The following is a 20963-nucleotide window of genomic DNA, read 5'->3' as shown; positions in this document are numbered from 1 at the left end:
GTCCCCCGCGTGGATGTGGGTCCCGATGGGAGAGAACCCCCAGAGCCTTGTATTCCCATGAAGTGTGATGCTGGGAGGAAGTCCTGAGCATGGGGATCGGGGGAAGGTATATCCCTCATGGGTGAGTTGTGGGCCAGCCTCAACAGGGCCACTCTCTGCAGCTTGTTCTGCCCAGGAGTGCGGCCTGAGGCAGCTGCACTGTGCAAAGGATTATTGGGACCATCATGATTTGTACAAAGCGTGGGGCTTTCTCTGGGTGTATCAGGGGCTCCATTTCAATCAAACATGGACCTGGACATCTGGCTTGAAGAAATGAGCTGCTCTTCTTTTCAAGAGAGAGCCTGCTTGGGGGTGGGCGTGAGGGAGGAGGAGAAGGATCCTAAATATAATTCTTATCTGACTCATTTTGCTTAGAATCTGACAGGGCTGCCTGCCAGGTGGGGGTTTGCCTGTCCCATTTTCTTATCTATCTTTAGCAGGGACCTAATGAGGGCAATTTCCTTGCTGGGATGGAAAGACAAACCGTGGGCAAAGTGAGCATAGATCTGTCTCGCGGTCCCTGGGCTCCGGATGACAGGATGGCAATGACAGTCACTGCAGGGCTGAGCTGTCTGCGAGGGCCTCAGCAACAGTGGCATCCCAGCATGGTGCAAATGAAGCAGTGATAGGCTCAGTCAAACCATGCAGGACAATGACCACTGGAAGAAGCATTCCCCCTGTCCCCATCTCATCCCCTAGCGAAGCTACCACCACACACGAACAAGATAAATCACTCAGACCTAAGATCCTGTTGCCTACAACATACTTCTTTATCTTCAGCATCTCTCTACTCTGTTTTAAAGAGCAAGTACGGTCACTTCTCATTATTTATGGTAGTTGCATTCCATAAAGTTGCTGCAAATACTGAATTAGTGAATACTGAACTATTACTCCTAGGGGAAATGCGGGGTTTGGTTCCTGCAAGCCTCTGGTCACAACATTTTCACCACTGGATCAATACATAACCTCGTTTTGTATGTGTTTCTGTTTAAAGAAACCTTATTTAATACATATTGTTGATTTATTAACATTGAACTCACGGCCAACAGCACTATAACTCATGCCTGAGTGATGCTTATCTAACACACACACTTTCTCCGGAAGGCACATCACAGCCTCCTTGCGCTTAAGAACAGTAGACGGCACTTCAGTACTATGTTTAGGAGCCATTTAAAATAGCAAATTCACCAAGGAAAAGCACAAAAATGTGAAAAACATGGCAGTAAACAGAACCATGAGAAGGGTGCTTGCTTATACTATGAGAGCTGAAACAAGGAGGCAGAGTGTTACTTTGGCCTGGACTGGGATCTTGCAGGTCAGGCAACTCAAATTTTTCACTGTTTGTGTGTCAATGACTGACTGCAAAAACACCATGAGTATTGAGTGCGGTGTTACAAGTAAGTTTTACAAGTAGGCAAATGTGCAAATATGAATCAATGAGTAATAAGGATGGACTGCACTTCCAAAAGAGCTATCTTAACAACTCATGTGAATGAGCTGATGTATAGATATAGGACTCCGACTAGGTTAATTCCTCATCAGTTCCCGGTGGGCAAGATCTGGGGGACCTGGTCATTTTTGTAGGATGTGGGACTCTATGACTGGTAGAGTGTTCTGAGGTGCTAAAAGGAGCAGCAAGTTCCAGATAGCAGCTGTGACTTAAAGAGAGGGATGTCGAGAGGCACTTGGTATCCCCCAGAGTCCTTGCCCATGAGCCCACATGTGAAAAGGAATGTGGGGCCTCCTGTAGTCACGGATGACCATCAAAGCCTGGGATACAGAAGCCACAGCAGTGTCAAGGAATGGGGCTTAAAAATATTACAGACAATTCTAGAAGCATATTTTCGTATTGAGAGTGAGAAGTCAGAGGGACACATGAGGCTACTGATGGGGCAGACAGCGTAGAATTAAGAGGTGGCAAAAAGAAAGTAGACCTCTCCCACTCCAAGTTTGCCTTCTGCAAGAGAGCAGGTACCAGCCCAGAAAAGGCAGCTGCAGTTGCCGCATCTGTCAGACGCTGAGGGCCTGGAAGACTCCACGGAGAGCAATGGGTGCTCTGAGTGCTCACCTTCATGCCTCGGGAATGGGGCGATATTGATATTGATTGGAGTAAAAGAAATCTTTACATGAGGTCATAAATGGCCCCTGACCATGTCTGAGGAATCCTGGAGAACCGATATAAGGGTTAATTTCATGTCAACCTGACTGGGCTAGGGGGTGCCCAGTTAGCTGGTAAGACATTATTTCTAGGTGTGTCTATGAGGACATTTTGAGTCAGTAGACTGAGTAAAGATCTCTCTCCCAGTGTGGATGGGCACCATCCAATCCGCCAAGGGCCCAAACAGAACAAAAGGCAGAGGAGGGGTGACTTCACTCCCTCTTCTTGAGTGGCGACATCCATCTTCTCCTGCCCTTGGACATCCCATGCTGTAACACATGGTATGCTTACGGTCACGCTGCGAACCTCATACATGCTCCTGCTTCTTGGCCTTCGGACTTGGGTTGATTACACCACTGGCTTTCGTGGTTCTCTAGCTTGCAGCAGATGGCAGACTGTGGGACTTCTTGGCCTCCATAATCTCATGAGCCAATTCCCATGATAAATCTCTCTCTCTTCCTCTCAATATATCCTATCAGTTCTGTTTCTCTGGAAAACTCTGACTAATGCAACAAAAGTGTTAGAGACTGTAGCTAGGTATACACAGTCTAATTTTCAAAAATTGGAAAAATATGGATATCATTTCTCCAAAAGAGATTGCCAAACAGATGGTTTGGAAGAAAAAAGGTGACCACTAATAGCTAGCACAGGTTCACACAGACCAAGTCATGGCCAGACCAAATCTATGTCCTTTTTTGAAACAGTTACTAGCCCGACACATTTAGGGAACCCTGAAAATATCAAGGTTGAAGAGGTAGCTGGGTATGGTGGCTTGTGTCTATAATCCCAGCTACTTGGGAGGTTGACGGGAGAGGAGCACTTGAGGCCAGGAGTTTGAGACCAGTCTGGGCAACATAGCAAGACTCCATCGCTACCAATCAATCAAGCAATAAAAATAAAATTAGTCAGGTGTGGTGGCGGGTGCCTATAGTCCCTAGAACTACTCAAGAGGCTGAGGCAGGAGGATTGCTTGAGGCCAGGAGTTCAAGGCTGCAATGAACTATTATTGCACTACTGCACTCCAGCCTGGGTGACAGAGCAAGACCCTGTTGCTAAAAAAAATTTTGAAGGGGTGTTTCAAGAGGCTTGCCACATCACCTCATCCTGGGACCTGCCTTATTCTTTAAATTTTTTTTAATTGAGATATAATTCACACAGTACAAAATTCACTCCTTTAAAGTATATAATTGAGTGCTTTTTAGTCTATTCACAAAGTTCCATATGTCCTGTTTGTTTTTATCAGTGACTTAGATGATGTTACAGAGAGCTTGAAAAATCCAATCTGATGACTGACACTTAGGGTCTGGGTTCACGTTGGCAGAGGAAGAGAGGGAGGGACAAAATTCTTATTTATTTATTTATTTATTTATTTATTTATTTATTTATTTATTTAAGACAGATTTTCGCTCTTGTTGCCCAGGCTGGAGTGCAATGGCGTGATCTCGGCTCACTGCAACCTCCGCTTCCCAGGTTCAGGCAATTCTCCTGCCTCAGCCTCCCGAGTAACTGGGATTATAGGCTGCACCACCACGCTCGGCTAATTTTGTATTTTTAGTAGAGACGGGGTTTCTCCATGTTGATCAGGCTAGTCTCAAACCCCTGACCTCAGGTGATCTGTCCGTCTCAGCCTCCCAAAGTGCTGGGATTATAGGCATGAGCCACCACGCCCGGCCCCAAAATTCTTAATTGGTTCTACATTTAGAAGACACCAAGTCACAGTCACGGTCAATCGCAGGACAGAGGCAGCAAGCGCTGCTGTAGGCTGTGGCCACCCTGCAACGTCCAGCATGTGGCCCACTCCGCACGCCAGATGGATGGCTCGCTCCCCTGCCTCTAGTCCTGCGGAGCCATCTGACACTAGCTGGGCTGGCTAGGGTCTTTTTTTCTTCTTCCTTTCAATCTGCTTTGCACATGGAGTAAATTAACCATTCTGAGACCTCACTTAATGAAACAAATTAATTTGGAGAACGGCTCTCTTGTCTCCCTGGCCGCACAGGCACGGTGCGATGGACCACTAATGCCTACATTAGCCACCTCTTCTGATGGTTAAGAGGCCGGGCTTTGGAGCCTGCAGGGTCTTCTGACATTGCTGACAGTCGGGCGGGATCATCTGGAGCTGGCAGGCTCCAGTGGCTTTTCCCTTCTATGTAGTTCAATTGGGGGTGGTGGCCGCTGTGAGCACCACCCACCTGGCTCTGTTTCTAGGGAGCCATGTGGGGACGACTTCTGGGGATGTGGGGAATCCCTGGCTCCAGAGCCTGCTTAGATGCAGAGGAGCATTTAGAGGACACCAAGCCACAGTCACGGTCAATCACAGGACAGAGGCAGCAAGCACCACTCCTCTCATCCCAACACCCTCCCATCTCCCAAATCCTCCTGGAAGTCTCACTAGTAGTTCAAGCCCCACCTCCTCCAGGAAGCATTCTGGAGCATCTCCCAGGATGGCTGCTTTCTCTAAGCCTCCTCCCTGTTAACACGTGGATGCCTGACAGTCATGCACAGCGTTCTGATTGCTTCTGGAGTCAAGGCACCATTGTGCAAGCTACAGCTCAGGCCCTCGAGAGCAGGGGCCACACCCTATACTTCCCGTATTCTCGGGCACAGCTTATGGCACAGGGTACAGCCCAACCAATCCCAGTAGGAGAACTGAACAGTGCTTCACTGCAGTGTCTGCTGTGATACACATTCAGGAGTGGGGCACTGCCTCCCGGCTGCTGGAAGTGCTGTGCAGACAGCCCTCAGCTGCCAACCCCTAGGACAACTGCTCTGGGCAAAGAGCGCAGCCCCGCCCAAGGTAACGCTCCCTTCCTTGGGCAGTCCCTGCCTGATGACCAACAGACATGGAGGTATCAAGGCCTGCCCCTTTACCCCATCTTGGGACAGCTCTTAAAGAGTCAGCCCAACTTCAGAACCTCCCCTACAGGCTCAGATCTCTCTAAGACTGCACTGCAGCCCAACTTCTCTCTGCTGATACCACTTCCTCTTTTGATCTTCTACCAGTATCAACACCAAAGGCATGCCTTTAAAAGCAGCTGCTGATAATCACTGTCCCAGAGCCTGCTTCCCAGGGAGCTCAGGCGACAACATCCATTCATTGCCTTAATGTGTTCATCTCTTAAATGCAGCCAGGGTGCGGTGGGGAGAGAAAATATCCTCCCCAGCGGTGAGGGACCTCACTCAGGGTCAACTTGGGGAGTGCGCCAGGTCTCCAGCCCTCTAGTGAGCTTGCTCTTCTGGTCTATGTGCTCTGGGCAGAAAGCTTTGAGAAAAGGGGGGGAACGAGCCTTAGCAGCCCCCGTTCCAAGCAACAGGTCTCCAACTTGCATGGGGCCAGAGCATCAGAAGGCATGCTGCTCTTTGAGGAACGCGTGGAACACTCATTTAGCACATTTATGTCACAAAATGCATAATTTTGTCTGAAATCAGCAAATGTCTTTTCTTAGCTTCCAAAAACAAACAAGTGGTTACTAGTTGTTCAAATGTCAAGAACATTCTTGAGGAAACCTTTGAACTGTCCATGAGCTTAATTTTTTTTTTTTTTTCAAAATGGAAAAAAGACATCCACAATTCACTAGACGCAGCCCATGGCATCAGGAGCAGAGTCTGCAGGTGACCACTCTGAAGGGGCCTCCTTCCCTGCTAGCCCAGGCTCTGCCCCCTCTGACAGTGTGGGTAGGGCTTTAAAAGTGGATCCAGGGGAAGGAACAATTGATCCTAGCGGCCCGCCCCTGGAGGGAATGCAGGGCAAGGCTTTCCGGGTTTGCCGCCACAATCACAGGACAAAAGCTCCCCGCTCACTGCAGACACCTGTGCTCCACACTTACCTTGAAAGCCTTCCTGAGCACCTAGGACCCCCTCTGACCTGCAGAGTGGGCCAACACTAAGACCGTGTTTCTAGGTGCTTTATTAGAATCAGCTCCTTTCAGCTCCCTGACTAGTGAACCCATTTTGTAGAAGAAGGGACAGGGCTTTCAAAAGTGATGTAATTGGCAAGATCATAGTGTGAGTGAGGAGAGGAGGTGGGATTCCCATCCAGCTCCTAATTCCAGGGCATGTCCCTAAACTGCTATATAATTCAGCTTGCTAACAGCCTGAGACTTTAACAAGTGGAAAATAAAAGCAGTAAGGCACACAAAAACCCCCGAGAGTGCAGCTGGAACTGGGATGGGACACAGACTTTGATGAAGCCTAGGACTCTAGGTCCCAGTCCGAAAATCCCTGCTCCAGGCTGTGGGAAATTGCATGCTCCTAGCTTCAGCAACATGCTCATGCTGCCCGGAGTTTGCAGCTATCGGACACCAACTCCAGCCACTTTGCAGGAAGATGGAAAGCCACAGACTCCTCTCCATTCCAAGGAGAGCCACCAAGCCACCAGAGGGATACAGCTGGCCCCTTCCCTTCATATGGTGGGGGGAGATCAGAGGCATGGCACAGATGCTGGCTGTGCCCTTTGGCCACCAAATCTGATTCTGGTCACTTCTCCCTTTGCCACCATGCGTGCCCAGGAAATGCAAGCCCCTCCCAGTGTAGTTTAAGCCCAGAATATTAGGAAGGTGAACCTGCTGCACTCAAGTATGGACTTCCAAGGTCAAATATGCAGGTTTGACACTTAGCAAGGCTACTACTATGGGTCATTAGCTGGGAAGGTTAGGGGTCACCTGATAATATTCTGCAGCGGCTCTTTGGGTGTCAGAATCCCACGATTTCCCAAAACAGACTCAGGAGACCCCTGCTTTTAGACAAAAAGGTCCTTAAACTATATGGCTGCCTGCTTTCCTCCTGAAAGTCCCCATCACCTGGGGACTCCACAACAGCTCCAGGCTGTGAGTGAGTAACGGATTCTACCGCACCTAGAAGAGGAATTAGAGCGGGGCGCCCCGACGAGCACATGCTCTGTGTTCAGGCATGGCTGCTGCTCTGACTTGCACAGTGTTGCCCCAAATGGTCAAGATGTTTGCTCCATAAGTCTGTCTTCGGTCTAGCTGAAAACTCTGTTCTTCCATCCAAGCTGACTTCCTCTAGTCTGGGTCCCTGTGGACATGGAGGCAGCGGCCCCTCATCTCTCCGTATAAATCTTTCATGAGTTTCACGCCACGATGTTCCTTCCCTCCGGCCTCCTCTTCCCTGGCCCCAGCCCTCCAGCACTCCTCACAGGACATACTTTCCACCCCTTTAATCATCTTTATTGCCTCACTTTGGACCCTTGCCCGTCCACATCCTTTGGGAGGTGTGCTGACCTAACCCGGACATTGGTGAATGTGAGCGCAGCTCAGCGGAAGCTCGGCTTCCCAGCCGTTGCATGCCACGCTCCTCTTCCTACATCCCTGGGTCACGCTGCTGCTTTCCGGAGGCCTGCCACTGTCCAGGGTCTTCCTGCTGAGTGAGGTGACCTGGCCCAGAAATGGACATGCAGGCTGACCTGGATGCTGGGTGGCAGCCTGCCATTGCCTGGGCGCAGAGAGGTGGGGCAGAGGGTGACTTCTCATCAGGAAGCTCGGGGACTCTCCACACCTCCCAGACACACACTCTGGGTCTTCCCTGCCATCAGAGACTACAGGGCCAGAGGCAGAAGACATAAAGCCTTTGCTCTCTCTGACACCTCCCAGGCCCCTGTGAACCCTATTCCTCCTCGAGGGGTGCTTCCTCCTTCTTCCCTCTACCAGGAACCCAGAAACCAGGAATTTGCCTCTGTGATGCCGCACAGCAAAAAGGCAGCACACACGATGCAATAAACTGTACTCTGGTCAAGGCAGGAACAGGCCTGGGTCCACCTCTTCCTGCTCAGTGTTCCTATTTGATGCCTGGTGCTTCTACAGAAAGTGTCTGGTGGTTCTGATTTCTAAGCCAGGACACTGCCTTCTTCCCAAGCTACTTATACATTTGCCCATCCTCTGTGAATGTGTTCAGATCCACTTAATCCACCAGTGGATGACAAAGCAGTCTGGGCACCCAGGCCTACATCCACCCTGAGAGTTGCAGTCACCACCTAATAATCCCTACTCAGGGTGTGCATGCATAGGGAAGGATCAGAGACCCCAGTCTCAGCCTAAGGAGGTGGCCAGCCAGCCTGAGCACAGGCGCCGCTAGGGTTCTGAGCAAGGCATGTCCACCGGCTGTTTCTTGGCCCTCAGAGAACATTCTCTGTTCATTAAAGGTAGAACCAAAAGCCGTCATCTTTATCTAAGAATACATTCCCTATAGAGGAACACCTCATTTGAATTCCTGAGGCATAAGCCTTTTTGTTCTTTCTTTTTTTGGTATTTCCATCCAGAAATAATTTATGCATGTTCAAGCAAAAAATATACTCTAACTCCCCCTTTTGCATAAATGACCACACATAAGAAACATTGCTCTGCACCTGAATTTTTTCCACTTAAAATATATCTTGAAGATCTCCCCTTATAAGAAAGCCTTTTTGAAAATAAATGCACACATTCCCAGGATGCTCAATTTCAGCTGCATGTTCTTATCCAGGGCTACCTCATTGCCCCTTTCCTGGCCCCACTGTCACCCAGGAGTCTGAGCTCCACAGGAGATCTCGGTTTCTACCTTAGTTTAAGTGGGTTCCCCCAGGAATTTGGGAGCAGTAGCATGTGCCATTGCTGATCTGTGTGTTGCCTGTGACAGCAGAGCCAGCACGCATGAGGGACAACTCCCAATGACCAGGGAGGAGGAAAACAGATACTCTCGCACTTGTGAGCTCCAGGAGCCTCCTGGAGGCCATGTCTCAAAACACACAGCCAGCCAGTCCTATTTTTTGAGGTCCACTATTGTTGCTTTGAGGTCAGCGGAAACAGCATTTTTCCTCCTGAACTGCAAAGCCTGGTCACTGCCTGACCCCCAGGAAGAGGCAGTGGTGATGGTGGGCTCTCAGCCAAACGCCTGAAGGGAGCCAATCCCTAGGCCAACAAGAGAAGTGGAGCCGCCACTCTGCCCATGGGGAATCCCCAGCCAGTAACCAACCCACGATGCCACCAACCCCATCTCATCAGGATCAGCTGGTGACTGGGAAAAGCGAAATGCAGGCCAAAGCTGACGTCGCTACAGATGGCAGAAGCAGGAAAAGAAAACCCAAAGCTCACGACGAAGTCTCTCCTACCTTCGATCATTTCTCCTCCTGCGGAACAGCTTCTTGGTGTGTGCGATCTCCACTTCATGGGGCATCGGGTGGTAGCCCTGTGTCATGGGGGGAGGAAGGGGGATCATTAGTAACTCCTGAAAGAGAGCAAAGCACCTCTGGGACTGCACTAAGTACACCAGCATCTAAGACAGAAAGACATCAAGAGTTTGGAGAGACTAGACTCTAACCACCAAATCCGGACTGAAAAAGGAAAAACAGTAGAGTCAATGAACTTCCCACCAGGCAGTGATGCTGGAATTACAGAATCAAAGAACAGTAGGGACAATGAGGACCTTAGAATCCATTATGTCCAAGTCTTTGAATTACAGATGAGACATTCAAATCTGGAAAGATGAACAAGCTGGTTCAAGGTTTTGCAGAAAATGAGCAACAGAGCTGGGGCCAGGTTCTGCAGCTCACTGGCTGTGCATCCCAGGACAAGTTACTTCTCTAAGTTCCATAACACAATGGGAATGTTACCCTTCTTCTCTGGGCTGCTAGAGGACCAAGGAGGTGAAGCCTGAAAACCCTAAGCCCTGTGAAGAGGAAATTTGTCTCCTAAACCTAGTCCAGGCACCCCCAGTGAAATTTTTACCCAAGATCTTCTTTCCCTATGTTGCCTAGGGAATTAGCTAAATTACTTTTTCAACATTACTATCATTATTATTATTATTATTTGAGACAGGGTCTTGCTTTGTCATCCAGGCTGAAGAGCTGTGGTACAAACACGGCTCACTGCAGCCTTGACCTCCTGAGCTCAAGCAATCCTCCTTCCTCAGCCTCCCGTGTAGCCAGTATCATAAGCACACATCACCACGCCTGGCTCGTTTTTTGATTTTTTGCAGAGACGGGGTCTCACTTTGTTGCCCAGGCTCCTTTTTCAACTTTAAAGGAGGAACTGGGGAAAATTTTAAGGATAGTCTTTTGCGTATTGTCATCACGACAGCAACTATTTATACATCTACATCAAGGTTGGAGAGAGACCCTCTATTTGCAACCCAGGGCAGATCCTGCAAATGCAGGATCACAGGCAGAGCTATTTGCACAAGCTGGGCTGATGGCCAGCTCTGCTCTTACCACCTCTTCCCATCCCTCCTCCAACAGAAAAGTGTGTTCTGGTGTGGACATGGCAGAGAGCACCACCATGCACTACCATTCCATTATGAGCGGCCTGGGGTGGAGTAGGGGGTACCAAGGCTTGGAGTCAAGTGGGAGGGAGTGGTCTGGCTTGGACTTGGGACACCTGGGTATAGGCCTGGATGCAGAGGCCATAGCCTGAGTGTGACTCCCACCCCCCTGCAGGGACCTGAGCATGCGCTGGATGAGGGGGAGCCACAGGGTCCAGGCTGCTGGAGAGCAGTCAGAGGGGATCTATTTTGGCCCACTCCCCACCTTACAGGCAGGGAGCCCAAGGCCCAGAGTGGCCACACAGTGAGTTAGAGATCATAGTCCTGTGGGTTACACCCTGCAGTGGGGCACGTGCAGCCCTCCAGATTCAGGTTCCATAAAGGAGGGTCCCACTGTTTTGCCTTCACAGGGCTAAGCCCCCAAGCTCATGGGGGAAACTGACCACTCTGGCTGTGCTGGGACTGGCCAGTTTTGGGGAGCTTCCCAGAGAGGTAATGGGAGAACAACAGACTCAGGAGGACACAGGGACCTTGGAGTTATGGCCACTTGGCCTGGACTGGATTGAGTGCAGGGAGGGAGCAACATATTTCAAAATACATTTTAATAACAATCCTTTCCTCTCACCCCCTGTCTCTCTTGCCTCCAACAATCTAGCCAAGAAAGCATGAATGAATTCCGGGCTCCAGGCAGCCACAATAGGCCTCTGGGGCCTTAGGATGTGCTTTGTTTAATGGTTTTCTCAAAGGATATTATTTGTTTTCTTTAATACAAAACACAAATAAGGAAAAACACCAAGTCTTCCCCTCTCGTTTCCCCTCTCCCACCCTGACTAGGCTCTGGGCTGGCCCCCTTCCCTCTTTCCCTCCCTCCCTGCATCTCCAGGTCACTTCAGGAACACACTGGGTGTGCCCCAAGGAGACAATGGACAGGAAGCCGAGGCTCCCTACCGGCGGCGGCAGGGACTAGGATCTCGGCTCTGAGGCCGGGCAGAGGGAACTGGCCATAGCCCCTAGTGTAACACGAGCCCGGGGGTGCCAGCCTCCTCGGTGTGGGCCTCCAGCCCTGGGCTCTAACCTACCTCCTGGCCTCCTTACCTGCACACAGGCAGCAGCCATGGGGAGCTAACCCTGTCCCAAGACTCAGTGTGGCTCAATGGGGCACACCGGGCCACTTGGGGCTTCTCATGAAGCCACTGTCAGGTCCCCTGTGTCCACCCATCCATCCATCCCAGAACAACTCACATCTATGTAGTGTATGTGTATAAACCATGACGGTGGTTAGAGGCCTGTGCTCTAGAGTTAGACTGTGAATGTCAGATCCTGGCTCTTCCTCTTGATGGCTGTGTGACTTTGAGCAGATGACCTAACCTCTATGTGCCTCAGTTTCCATATCTGTAAAATGGAGATAATAGCATCTGGCTGCTAGAATCCTTGTGAGGATTAAATGAGTTCAGAAACATGTAAAGAACATAGGATAATGCTTGGTACATAGTAAGCCTCATTGTCATCATCACTGTCATTGATGCCATCATCATCATCATCATCATCATCATCGTTATCTTTCCTGTGATCCTGACACTCTGCTCAGGGCTGAGTGTGCCAGGACAAACAAGGCAGCACAGGCACCTGTCCTCATGGAGCCCCCAGCCTTGGAAAAGAGTGCAGCAGGAAGTGATTTGCAGGGAGGGAGGGCATGGGAAGTTCAGGCCATGGAAGGAAGAGAGAATCTGCACAGTGCCTGGTGGTCCAGGGTGGTGTGCTGGGGGAGGATGGAGAAGCTCTATTTTATGCTGTTTTTGGCCTGGGGCTGGAAGACTATAGTGAGGCGAAAAATGAGTGGAACAAAGCGACAGAGGTGACAGAACAAAGCCTTGCACCCTCTGAGGTCCTCCCTCTCCAGGAACAATCCAGGCCAGGGCTATAGAGGGCTGGTCCTACGTATAAGGCCACCTGGGGCCTCAGCCTCAATGTGGCATCTAGGTGAATAAATGAATGGACCTTACTGCCTTCCCTGGGGCCTTTTACATAGAACTTCCAGCACCGGGAACCTCCTCCTGCATGCAATGGGGGGCGCTGTGTTGACACAAGCTCCACTGAGAACCCCTCAAAATCAGCCATCTTGTTCTTCAAACTCAAGATGGTAGCTGGTACCAAGAGACACATACAACTCAGGGTGCTGCCTACACTCCTCCCAAAACAAGAACACTTGGGTGTTAACAGGGGGCAAGTGTGAGGCCAGCAGAAGAAAGGAGAAAGTCTGTACTGAGTCACAAACCTGTCACCAGATGTGCAGCTCATGCAGGTTGGCAGAGCTTCTTTAAAGTCATTGGTGAGAGGTAAGGTAATATGTGAGTGATCTGGGCAGCATTGTTCATAAGAGCCAAAACATGGCAACAACCTAGTGCCCGTCCACTGATGACTGGATAAATTATGGTACATATATACAGTGGAATATTATATGGCCATAAAGAGGAAGGAAGTTCTGAGCCACACTACAACATGAATGAACCTTGAAAACATCATGTTCAGGGAAAGAAGCTAGTTACAAAGGACCACAGAGTGTATGATTTCAGTTTTTAAGAAACGTCCATAATAGGCATATCTGCAGAGATGGAAAGTGGATTCGTGGTTGCCAGGGGCTGGGAAGGGGAAGAATGAAGAATGACTGCTAAGGGATGCTGCGTTCCTTCTGTGGTGATAACAACGTTCCAGAATTAGATAGTAGTGATGGTTGCACAACCTTGTGAATACCCTAAAAACCACTAAGTTGTATACTATGAGAGGGTGAATATCATGGTATGTAAATTATATCTCAATTAAAAAGGTAAAAAATATCTGGGGGTGGTGTATTCCAGGTAGAGGGAATGGCATGTGTTCAGAGGAAGAAAAAAAGGAGAATGAGGAAGAGGAGAAGGAGGAGAAGGAAGAAAGGAGAAGGAAGAGGAGGAGAAGGGAAAGAAGAAGAGGAGGACAAGGAAAAGAAGGAGGAGGAGGAGAAGAGAAGATCAATCAAAATGAAAAGTGCCCCCCACCAGTTAATCTCAAGGAAACAGCTGCCCTAAAACATTATCTGTTAAGATGCGGCTGGAAAAGGTGGCATGTCCAAGACAAGTGGCACCCAATGACAGGAAGGACCAACACGTTCCTGAAATCTGGAAAAAGTATAAGTTGTTGCTTCTGGTGGCCTGGCCAGGGGAGATAGTATTCTGGCTTTAGACCAAAGACCCCTCCTTGCTTTTTAAAAAGGATAGATCCCTTGAATGGTAAATGGGAAATGTATCCTTTAAAAGCACATACAGTGGACTTTGCTTTAATTCTTTGCTCAGCAAATCCTTCTACTATGTGCTTTGAAAGGGCCCCATGTAGACATCAGTCCAGGTATAAGTATCCCCTCCACCTCCTGCACTCCCCACATGAGAGAACCAGCCCTTGCTGGGTTTCCCAGCTGGCTTTTTGGCTGTCTGGTCTACCTGAGTCAGATGTGCCTCTGTAGCACACTGGGACTACCCACCAGGCCCTGCCTGCTTTTCCCCTACCTCTCTGCATGAGAACCATTCTCCCCTGAGCTCTGAGACCTGGCTGCAGTTCCCTGTCTGTCTAACATCTGACCACTTCCGGTAACTAAATGGGCCTGAGAGACAAGTAGATTATATAAACCAAGCCTCTCCAGGGATGGAGGGAAGCTAATACTCCTTCCACACGCAGCGCCGGCAGCGTACACGTGGAACACACACGTGCACATACACTCCTGTCCTGAGGTCAGTGCTTGTGGAAGACATGACACCGAGGGGCGGCATGTTATTGCTTTGGTTGCAAAAACATGTTATGTAAAATCAGCCCATTCCAGGGCAGGCTGAGGCTGGTATCTCACAACCCAGTGTGGTGGGTATTTCCGAGGGATTAAGGGCAGGCCCAGCAGAACTCTGGCCCCAGAACATGAGCCCCAGATAGTTAATAATCCTAGGCAGGGAGTGCAAGGCCTTGCCCTGTGATGACAGCCATAAAAAAATAATAATTCTTGAATCTGGGGGTGAGGGGATGGGGAGGGAGGGCAAAACAAACAGTGAGCAGAAAGCATTGTGCCGGGTGGCTCTGTGACCAGCTGACACTGTGATAGGAGTGGCACGCCTCCTCTAGGCAACAGGCTCCCAGCCACCCACCCGTCTATGCCTCCATCCCCCCATCCCTCCATGCACCTGCAATCTCATAAATATTGTTGTTTCGGGCACTGTGGATACAATACTGAAATAGAAAGGCAATATGCTTGTTCTTACAGAGCACATATTCTAATGAAAGGAGAGAGGCAACAAAGTATATCATATGATAAAGGACTATGTTTTGCTATGGAGCAAAACACAACAGGGCAAGGGGATGAGAGAGGGAGGGGTGGAGGGGTCAGGGAAGACCTCTCTGTTCAGGTAACACTTGACATCCATCTACCTACCCATGCCCCCATCCATCCACCCTTGTCTCTCTCTCACTCGACAAATGTAGGAGGCCCGCCATGCAACAGTGCACCGGATGGAGAATATCAGGAGAATAAGACTCTGTCCCAGGCCTAGGGGAACTCAAGGGAACACAAACAAAGAAGCTGATATGTGCCATGTGCGATAGTTGAAGTTGAACGGGCGCCTCTGGCAGCCCATAGGAAGGACCGAGGACTTCTTGGGAGAAGAGTCAGGGAAGGTTCTGCCAGGTGGGTGATAGTTGAGTGGAGCTCTAAGGCATTTGACAAGGCACAAGAGAGGAAAAGAGGGCATGCCACAACCTCAACCCGGCAGGCCAATGGCAGCAGCATCATGGGCTGAGTGCTGGGAGTTGGGCTGGGCCCCTGGGCAGAGGTGAAGCCCTGGCATTCCGAGGACCGTTGCTGGTGCTCCTGACCACAGTGTGACCCCATCTGTAAAGTCCTGGTGTGATCCCATCTGTAAAGTCCTCCTCACCCTCCGCAGGAGGTAGAATTGTGTTCCCCAGAAAGACTGGTTGGAGTCCTAACCCCGTGTACCTGTGAATGTGACTTTATTTGAAAATAGGATCTTTGAAGATATAATCAAGTTATGATGAAGTAAGTCCTGTGGGATTTGGTTGGGCCCTAAATCCAATGATGGGTGTCCTTATAGGAGAAGTAAACTTGAACACAGAGAGATGGAGGAGACACAGAGGGACGAAGGCCATGTGAAGACGGAGGCAGTGTTTGGAGTGAGGCAGACACAAGCCCAGGAGTGCCAAGGATTGCTGGCAGCCACGGGAAGCTGGGAAGAAGTGCAGAAGGCTCCTCCCCTAGAGCCTTGGAAGAAGGAGCGCAGCCCGGCCAACACCTCTAGACTGTGAGATGATGCACTGCTGTTGCCGTCAGCAATGGGTCAGGCTGTGCCCGTGGACACCCATTAACCCACCCTCCCTGAAGGATGAACCTGCTTCCCTGGAGACCACAGTGGAGTTACCAGTTGTCCAGCATAGACCAATTCCTTCAGAGGCTGGAAAAGGCTCTTGTCTCCACCACTGCCTGCCAGGCGAGGTGGTCAGCATGCACTTAGGGGCCTCTGGTGTAAAAGTTGTTGTCTCTACCCAGTCCTCACATGGGGCCGAGATGTGCCCACCCTGAGGGGCCTGTGCCTCTCTCCCATGCTTCCTCCTTCCCCAGCCAAGGGTCCTCTGGATGATGTCATGGGTTGAAGTGTGATCTCCAAATTCTTATGCTGAAGTCTTAACCCCTGGTTCCTCTGAATGGCCTGATTGGGAAAGAGGGCTACTGCAGGTGTAATTAAGTTAGGATGAGGACACATTGGAATGTGCATGTGTGGGGCCCCGGTCCGATATGACTGATGTCCTTGTAAAAACAAGGCCGTGTGAGGACTGGGGGGACACTGCAAGAAGCTGAGGGGCTACTAGAAGCTGGAAGGGAGCGATGGTCCTTCCTTAGCATCTTAGGGCGGGTGTGGCCCTGCCGACACCTTGATGTGGGAATTCTGCTTTCAGAACAGTGAGCCAAGAAGTTTCCGTTCTAAGTCACCCAGTTTGCGGTCCTTTGTTATGGCGGCCCCGGGAAACTAACCCAGGTGGAGTGGTGGGCAAAATCACCCAGGCTGGGAGGGATATTTTTCTGAGTATATTTCCTTTGCCAAATTTTGAATTTGAATTTGAGATTTGAATTTGTATATGTTGAATGCTCACCAGGTAATTCCACTGTATATCCAGCCCATTTTTATGGAAGAGGAAGAGAAGGCTTAGTGAGGTCAAAGAAGTTGCCCACAGAGGCCCAACCCGTTAGCAGGAAGCCTGTGTCTTCCATCTCTGAGGCACATGGTCCCAATGGTGATGTGACATGGCCTATGGTACCAGGGCAGAGATGGGAGGCCAACCCCCCAGGAGCATCAGAGAGCTCTCTCCCACCCTACCATAGACCCCGTGGTGCTCCGCCATGCTCCCCAGGCCTCTAGAAGCAAGAGGGAGTGGACAAGAGCAAGTCCCTCCCTCATTTCTGTACTCAGAGACAGGCAGTCCCTCCCAGTGACCACTACGCTTCCCCCCAGGCCCAGAAGTGGGAGAGCTGGTGTCTGGCAGGCACTGGTTCAGACAGCCTCCTGTGTCTGCCTGGCATATCCTTGCTGTAACCCCAGAGATGACCCTGGCCACAGCCCTTTTGGCAGGCTCACCTGCTCGCCTCCCTTCTCCTCTCCAGAAAGGGGTATTCCTGGCCACCAAGCCCACCCTGCCCTTCACTCCACAGGCTGGAGTGGTGGTGGTGGTGGTGGAGGGGGAGTCCCCTGGCTGCTGCCCCTGCCCCAATGAGGTTTTGAAGTGCCCCGCAGAGCTCAATTCCATGGCCTGCACTTTCATAGAATCCAATGCCCACTTAACCTTCAAGGAAAATCTTCCTGACAGTCTCATGATCTTTGACCTCTGACCACGAACCTAGGTCTGATAGAAATCATACAAGCCTAACTATCTCTAGGTCTATTATCTTTCTCTCTCCCATACAGCAGCTTTTTGAAAAGGAAGAAAGCATTACACAGACACAAGAAAGTCTTCCTCCTGCTTTGTTAAAAACAACGACACTAAACGCTTGTCTTTGCAAGGAAGTGGTGCAGCTGTGCAGTGGTGGGGATCCTAGCCCAGGCCAGGGAAGGGGTGGGAGGTCCCAGGCAGGAGGTGGCCACACCAGGCTCCTCACCAGGCACACCTTGCAGCTCCAACCCTGCTCCCTCCCAGCTGATCACCTGTCTGCCCCCACAGTGCCTGGATACCCACTCTGCCCTGGCCTCTTGGAAGCTACAGTCCCCCTCTTCTTCACAAGTTTCTATGTTGATTACATCAGGTTTCTGTCACTCCCTGGGCATACCCAGAGAGCATGAGCCCCATGGAGGTAGGGCAGATCCTCAGGCCAAGTCCAGACCCTGCTAGCTCAGGACTTGCAGACTCCCATCATCTCTAGCCCCAACCTGGGTAGACATCCCAAGGGGTGAACAATACAAAGGAACCACAGCACTTGATTAAAGGACCATAAAAATCCCAAGCACACCTCCTCTGACAATAAGCTTGTCTTAACAGCAGAGGCTTCCTCCTGCTGGGGGTCATGGTTTTTCATGTTTTTTTTTTTTTTCTAAGAAGTTATCCTACCAAGGTCTCTCTCCACGTGGGCAGGATGTGTGGGTCACGTCCAAGCAGAAATAAATAGGTAATGTTTCTAAAATTCCTGGAATCTCTAGGCTGCACAGCTATTCAGAGAAGTTGACCTGATTCAGAAAGGAAAGTCGGGGGTGGGCAGGCTCACCCATGCTTAAATTTGTGGTTTTCTAACTTTTAATTTATTATTTTTTAATCAGCAGAGATCCTTTTAAAAACAATACCTTAGCTGAAGTTCTAATATAAAATCATAGACAATAAAAGTAAACATGGAATTTCTGGAAGCTGCCGCTGAGCCCTGGCACCCCACACATCCTGCCTCCACCTGCCACACATTGGTGCCCTGAGGCGTGAACCTAAAACTCTACCCATTCTGAAAAGCTCTGCTCTCAGTACTATCCCAGAGGCTAGCTACACAATGAGCTAGACATTTTTCTAGAAGAAGGGCTTCACTCAGGAACCCCAGACAGGTTTCAGTGGATTCCACGACCCCCTTAAAAGTGCACGTGAATATTTTGCGCAGGGTAGCCTTGTGGGTGAGAGCCTATGACATGCACCCTATATCCAGGTGGTTTTCATCTGCACAGCACTGCGGTTCCAGAGGCTGGGTCGCTGGAATGGGCAAGACTTCCTTGGATGCTCCAAGGGAATAACCACCCCTCTCTCCCTTTTCCTTCCAACAGGGTTTCTTATTGTAACAGTCTAAAGAGTCCTGAATAATAAACTGCACACACCCTTTGGGTGACCCGGATCCTAGCTGTCGCTAAGCCTGGATCACCATGGACCATTCTTTTAATATCCCATTCTGCCCTCTCCTCTCTCTTGTGTAAAATGAGGATGAAAATATTTGCTCTTCCTACCTCCTTTGCCACACTATTAAGACTTTCTTTGATTTCATGAGCCAACAAATTCTTTTTACGTTTAAAATACTTTGAGTTGGGTTTCTGTCGCTTACAACCAAAAAAGTCCTAAATAATTTAACATGATACAACTTTAGGAGTCAGTGGGGCTGATCTTATTATATCCAGGAAGTCATGGAAAGCAGACATGGCCCCTCCCTTATTGCCCTCCACAGGTAGCCATGTCAGGAGGAATCTACCAGGCAATGTCAAATACAAATGACATTTACTTATTAATTTCTGAATAAACAGATAAAATAGGTGAGGACACTGATGCAAAGAACAGGGACTAGGGACCAACAGGGAAGTGTTAGAAGATTGTTTCTACATTATAGAGGGTAAAATGTACAGGAAACAATTAGTAAAATGCCACTTCTTCAACTACCATTGTCAGGCTTCCATTCTACAGCCAGCACAGTGCACTGAAGGGAGGCCGTGTCTCCATGTGTGGTTGGGGGACGGAGGCACTGGAGGATGACTGTGACTCTCTGTGTCGAAGACCAAATGGGACCAAAAGGCTACAGGCCTTCTCCAGGTCATGAACCCAGGAAAGACTTGAACACAGGCCACTTAGGCTCACGGTGTTCATGCTGCTTATTGACACGGGACACTCACAAGAGAATGGAACTGGAGTGGACTGACATGCTCCACTCCCTGGATAATGGATATCTATTAAGGGTCCTGGACACACTTCTGAACTGAAAATGGCAATGCCTTCAAGCTGCTGCAGACCAGGGGCAGAAAGAGGCCCAAGAAATGTGAGAGGTACAAAGGGCCATGAGGAATGAGAGTTTCCATTCTGCAGCCCCTGAAAAAACCACCTGGGCATGATGAGACACATATGGCCTGTGTCCTGGCCCCTCATGAAGTGGTGTGTCTATGGCACAGATAAGACCCAGAGCCTCAAGAACTCTAGAGAGCAAGCTCAAGAGAAGGCAAAGCAATGTTTGCGTTCTGGCCTCTAAGGGGGAAATGACAACTGTTGAGAAGTGGGCAACATTGTGAAGAGTTTTATGTACTTGAGGAGGTTCAAAGACCATCATAGAACTGAAGCATCAACCAACTCTAGAAGAGGAGTGATGCTCAACAAACCCTCAGAGGATGCCCACGGTGCCCCGTGAGCATGCTGTGTGCACAGACACAGGAAAACAAGACTCCACCTCTGTCTCCAAGAGGGGCATGGGCCCCTGGGGAAGATGGACACGCAAATTGAGTGGAGTCACAATGGAAGAACATCCAAGGTCCAAGGAGCTGTGGAGGAAGGGATGCCCGAGTCACCCTGCGAAGTGAACAGAGGCTCTGAGGTTAGAGTGAGAGAGGCACGGCCCACGCTTGAGGGGCTCTGCTCTGCTTCTTCTGAGTACACTCTGCTGCAGCTCATTATACAAACTAGCAGTAGTCACATTTGCACAGGGCAGGGGCATCTGTGGGTAGCAGGGAGGGAGCCCCTGCCTAAACCACCCGCGGAGCCATGCTAAGATTCTGAGGTGTACCCCGCTGTGCCTGGGGGAAGCCTCCAAGGCCTCACATGAATGAACAGGTTCATCACTGTCCTGCTGTCTGCCCTGGTAGGTCACAGCTGGCTGGAGAGGCCACAGGCATGTGTATTAGCCTGTTCTCACACTGCTAATAGGGACATACTTGAGACTGGGTAATTTACAAAGGAAAGAGGTTTAATGGACTCACAGTTCCACATGGCTGGGGAGGCCTCACAATTATGGCAGAAGGCAAAGGACGAACAAAGTCACATCTTACATGGTAGCAGAAAGAGAGCATGTACAGGGGAACTCCCCTTTATAAAACCATCACATCTCATGAAACTTACTCACTACCATGAGAACAGCATGGAGGAAACCATCTCCCTTCAATTATCCCCACCTGGCCCAGCCCTTGACACGTGGCAATTATTATAATTCAAAGTGAAATCTGGGTGGGGACACAGCCAAGCCATATCAGCATGGATAAGGAGGCCACAGTGAAGGCGAGAGCAGCAG

General features: G+C 49.9%; 1 protein-coding gene across 9 annotated transcripts in view; it reads right to left on the bottom strand.

Moving 5' to 3' along the window:
- CTIF (cap binding complex dependent translation initiation factor) overlaps nt 1–20963 on the bottom strand; it is a 328591-nt gene that overhangs the window by 143265 nt on the left and 164363 nt on the right. For all 9 annotated transcript variants that reach the window (XM_008952543.6, XM_034943646.3, XM_034943648.3 and 6 more), the window contains one exon: nt 9297–9373. In XM_008952543.6, coding sequence (XP_008950791.3) covers nt 9297–9373 — 77 coding nt within the window. The remainder of the gene's footprint in view (nt 1–9296; nt 9374–20963) is intronic.

This window comes from Pan paniscus, chromosome 17, assembly GCF_029289425.2.
Source record: "Pan paniscus chromosome 17, NHGRI_mPanPan1-v2.0_pri, whole genome shotgun sequence".
NCBI lineage: Eukaryota > Metazoa > Chordata > Mammalia > Primates > Hominidae > Pan > Pan paniscus.
Note: the sequence above shows the minus strand (reverse complement) of the source record. Positions and strands in the feature narration are given on the sequence as shown.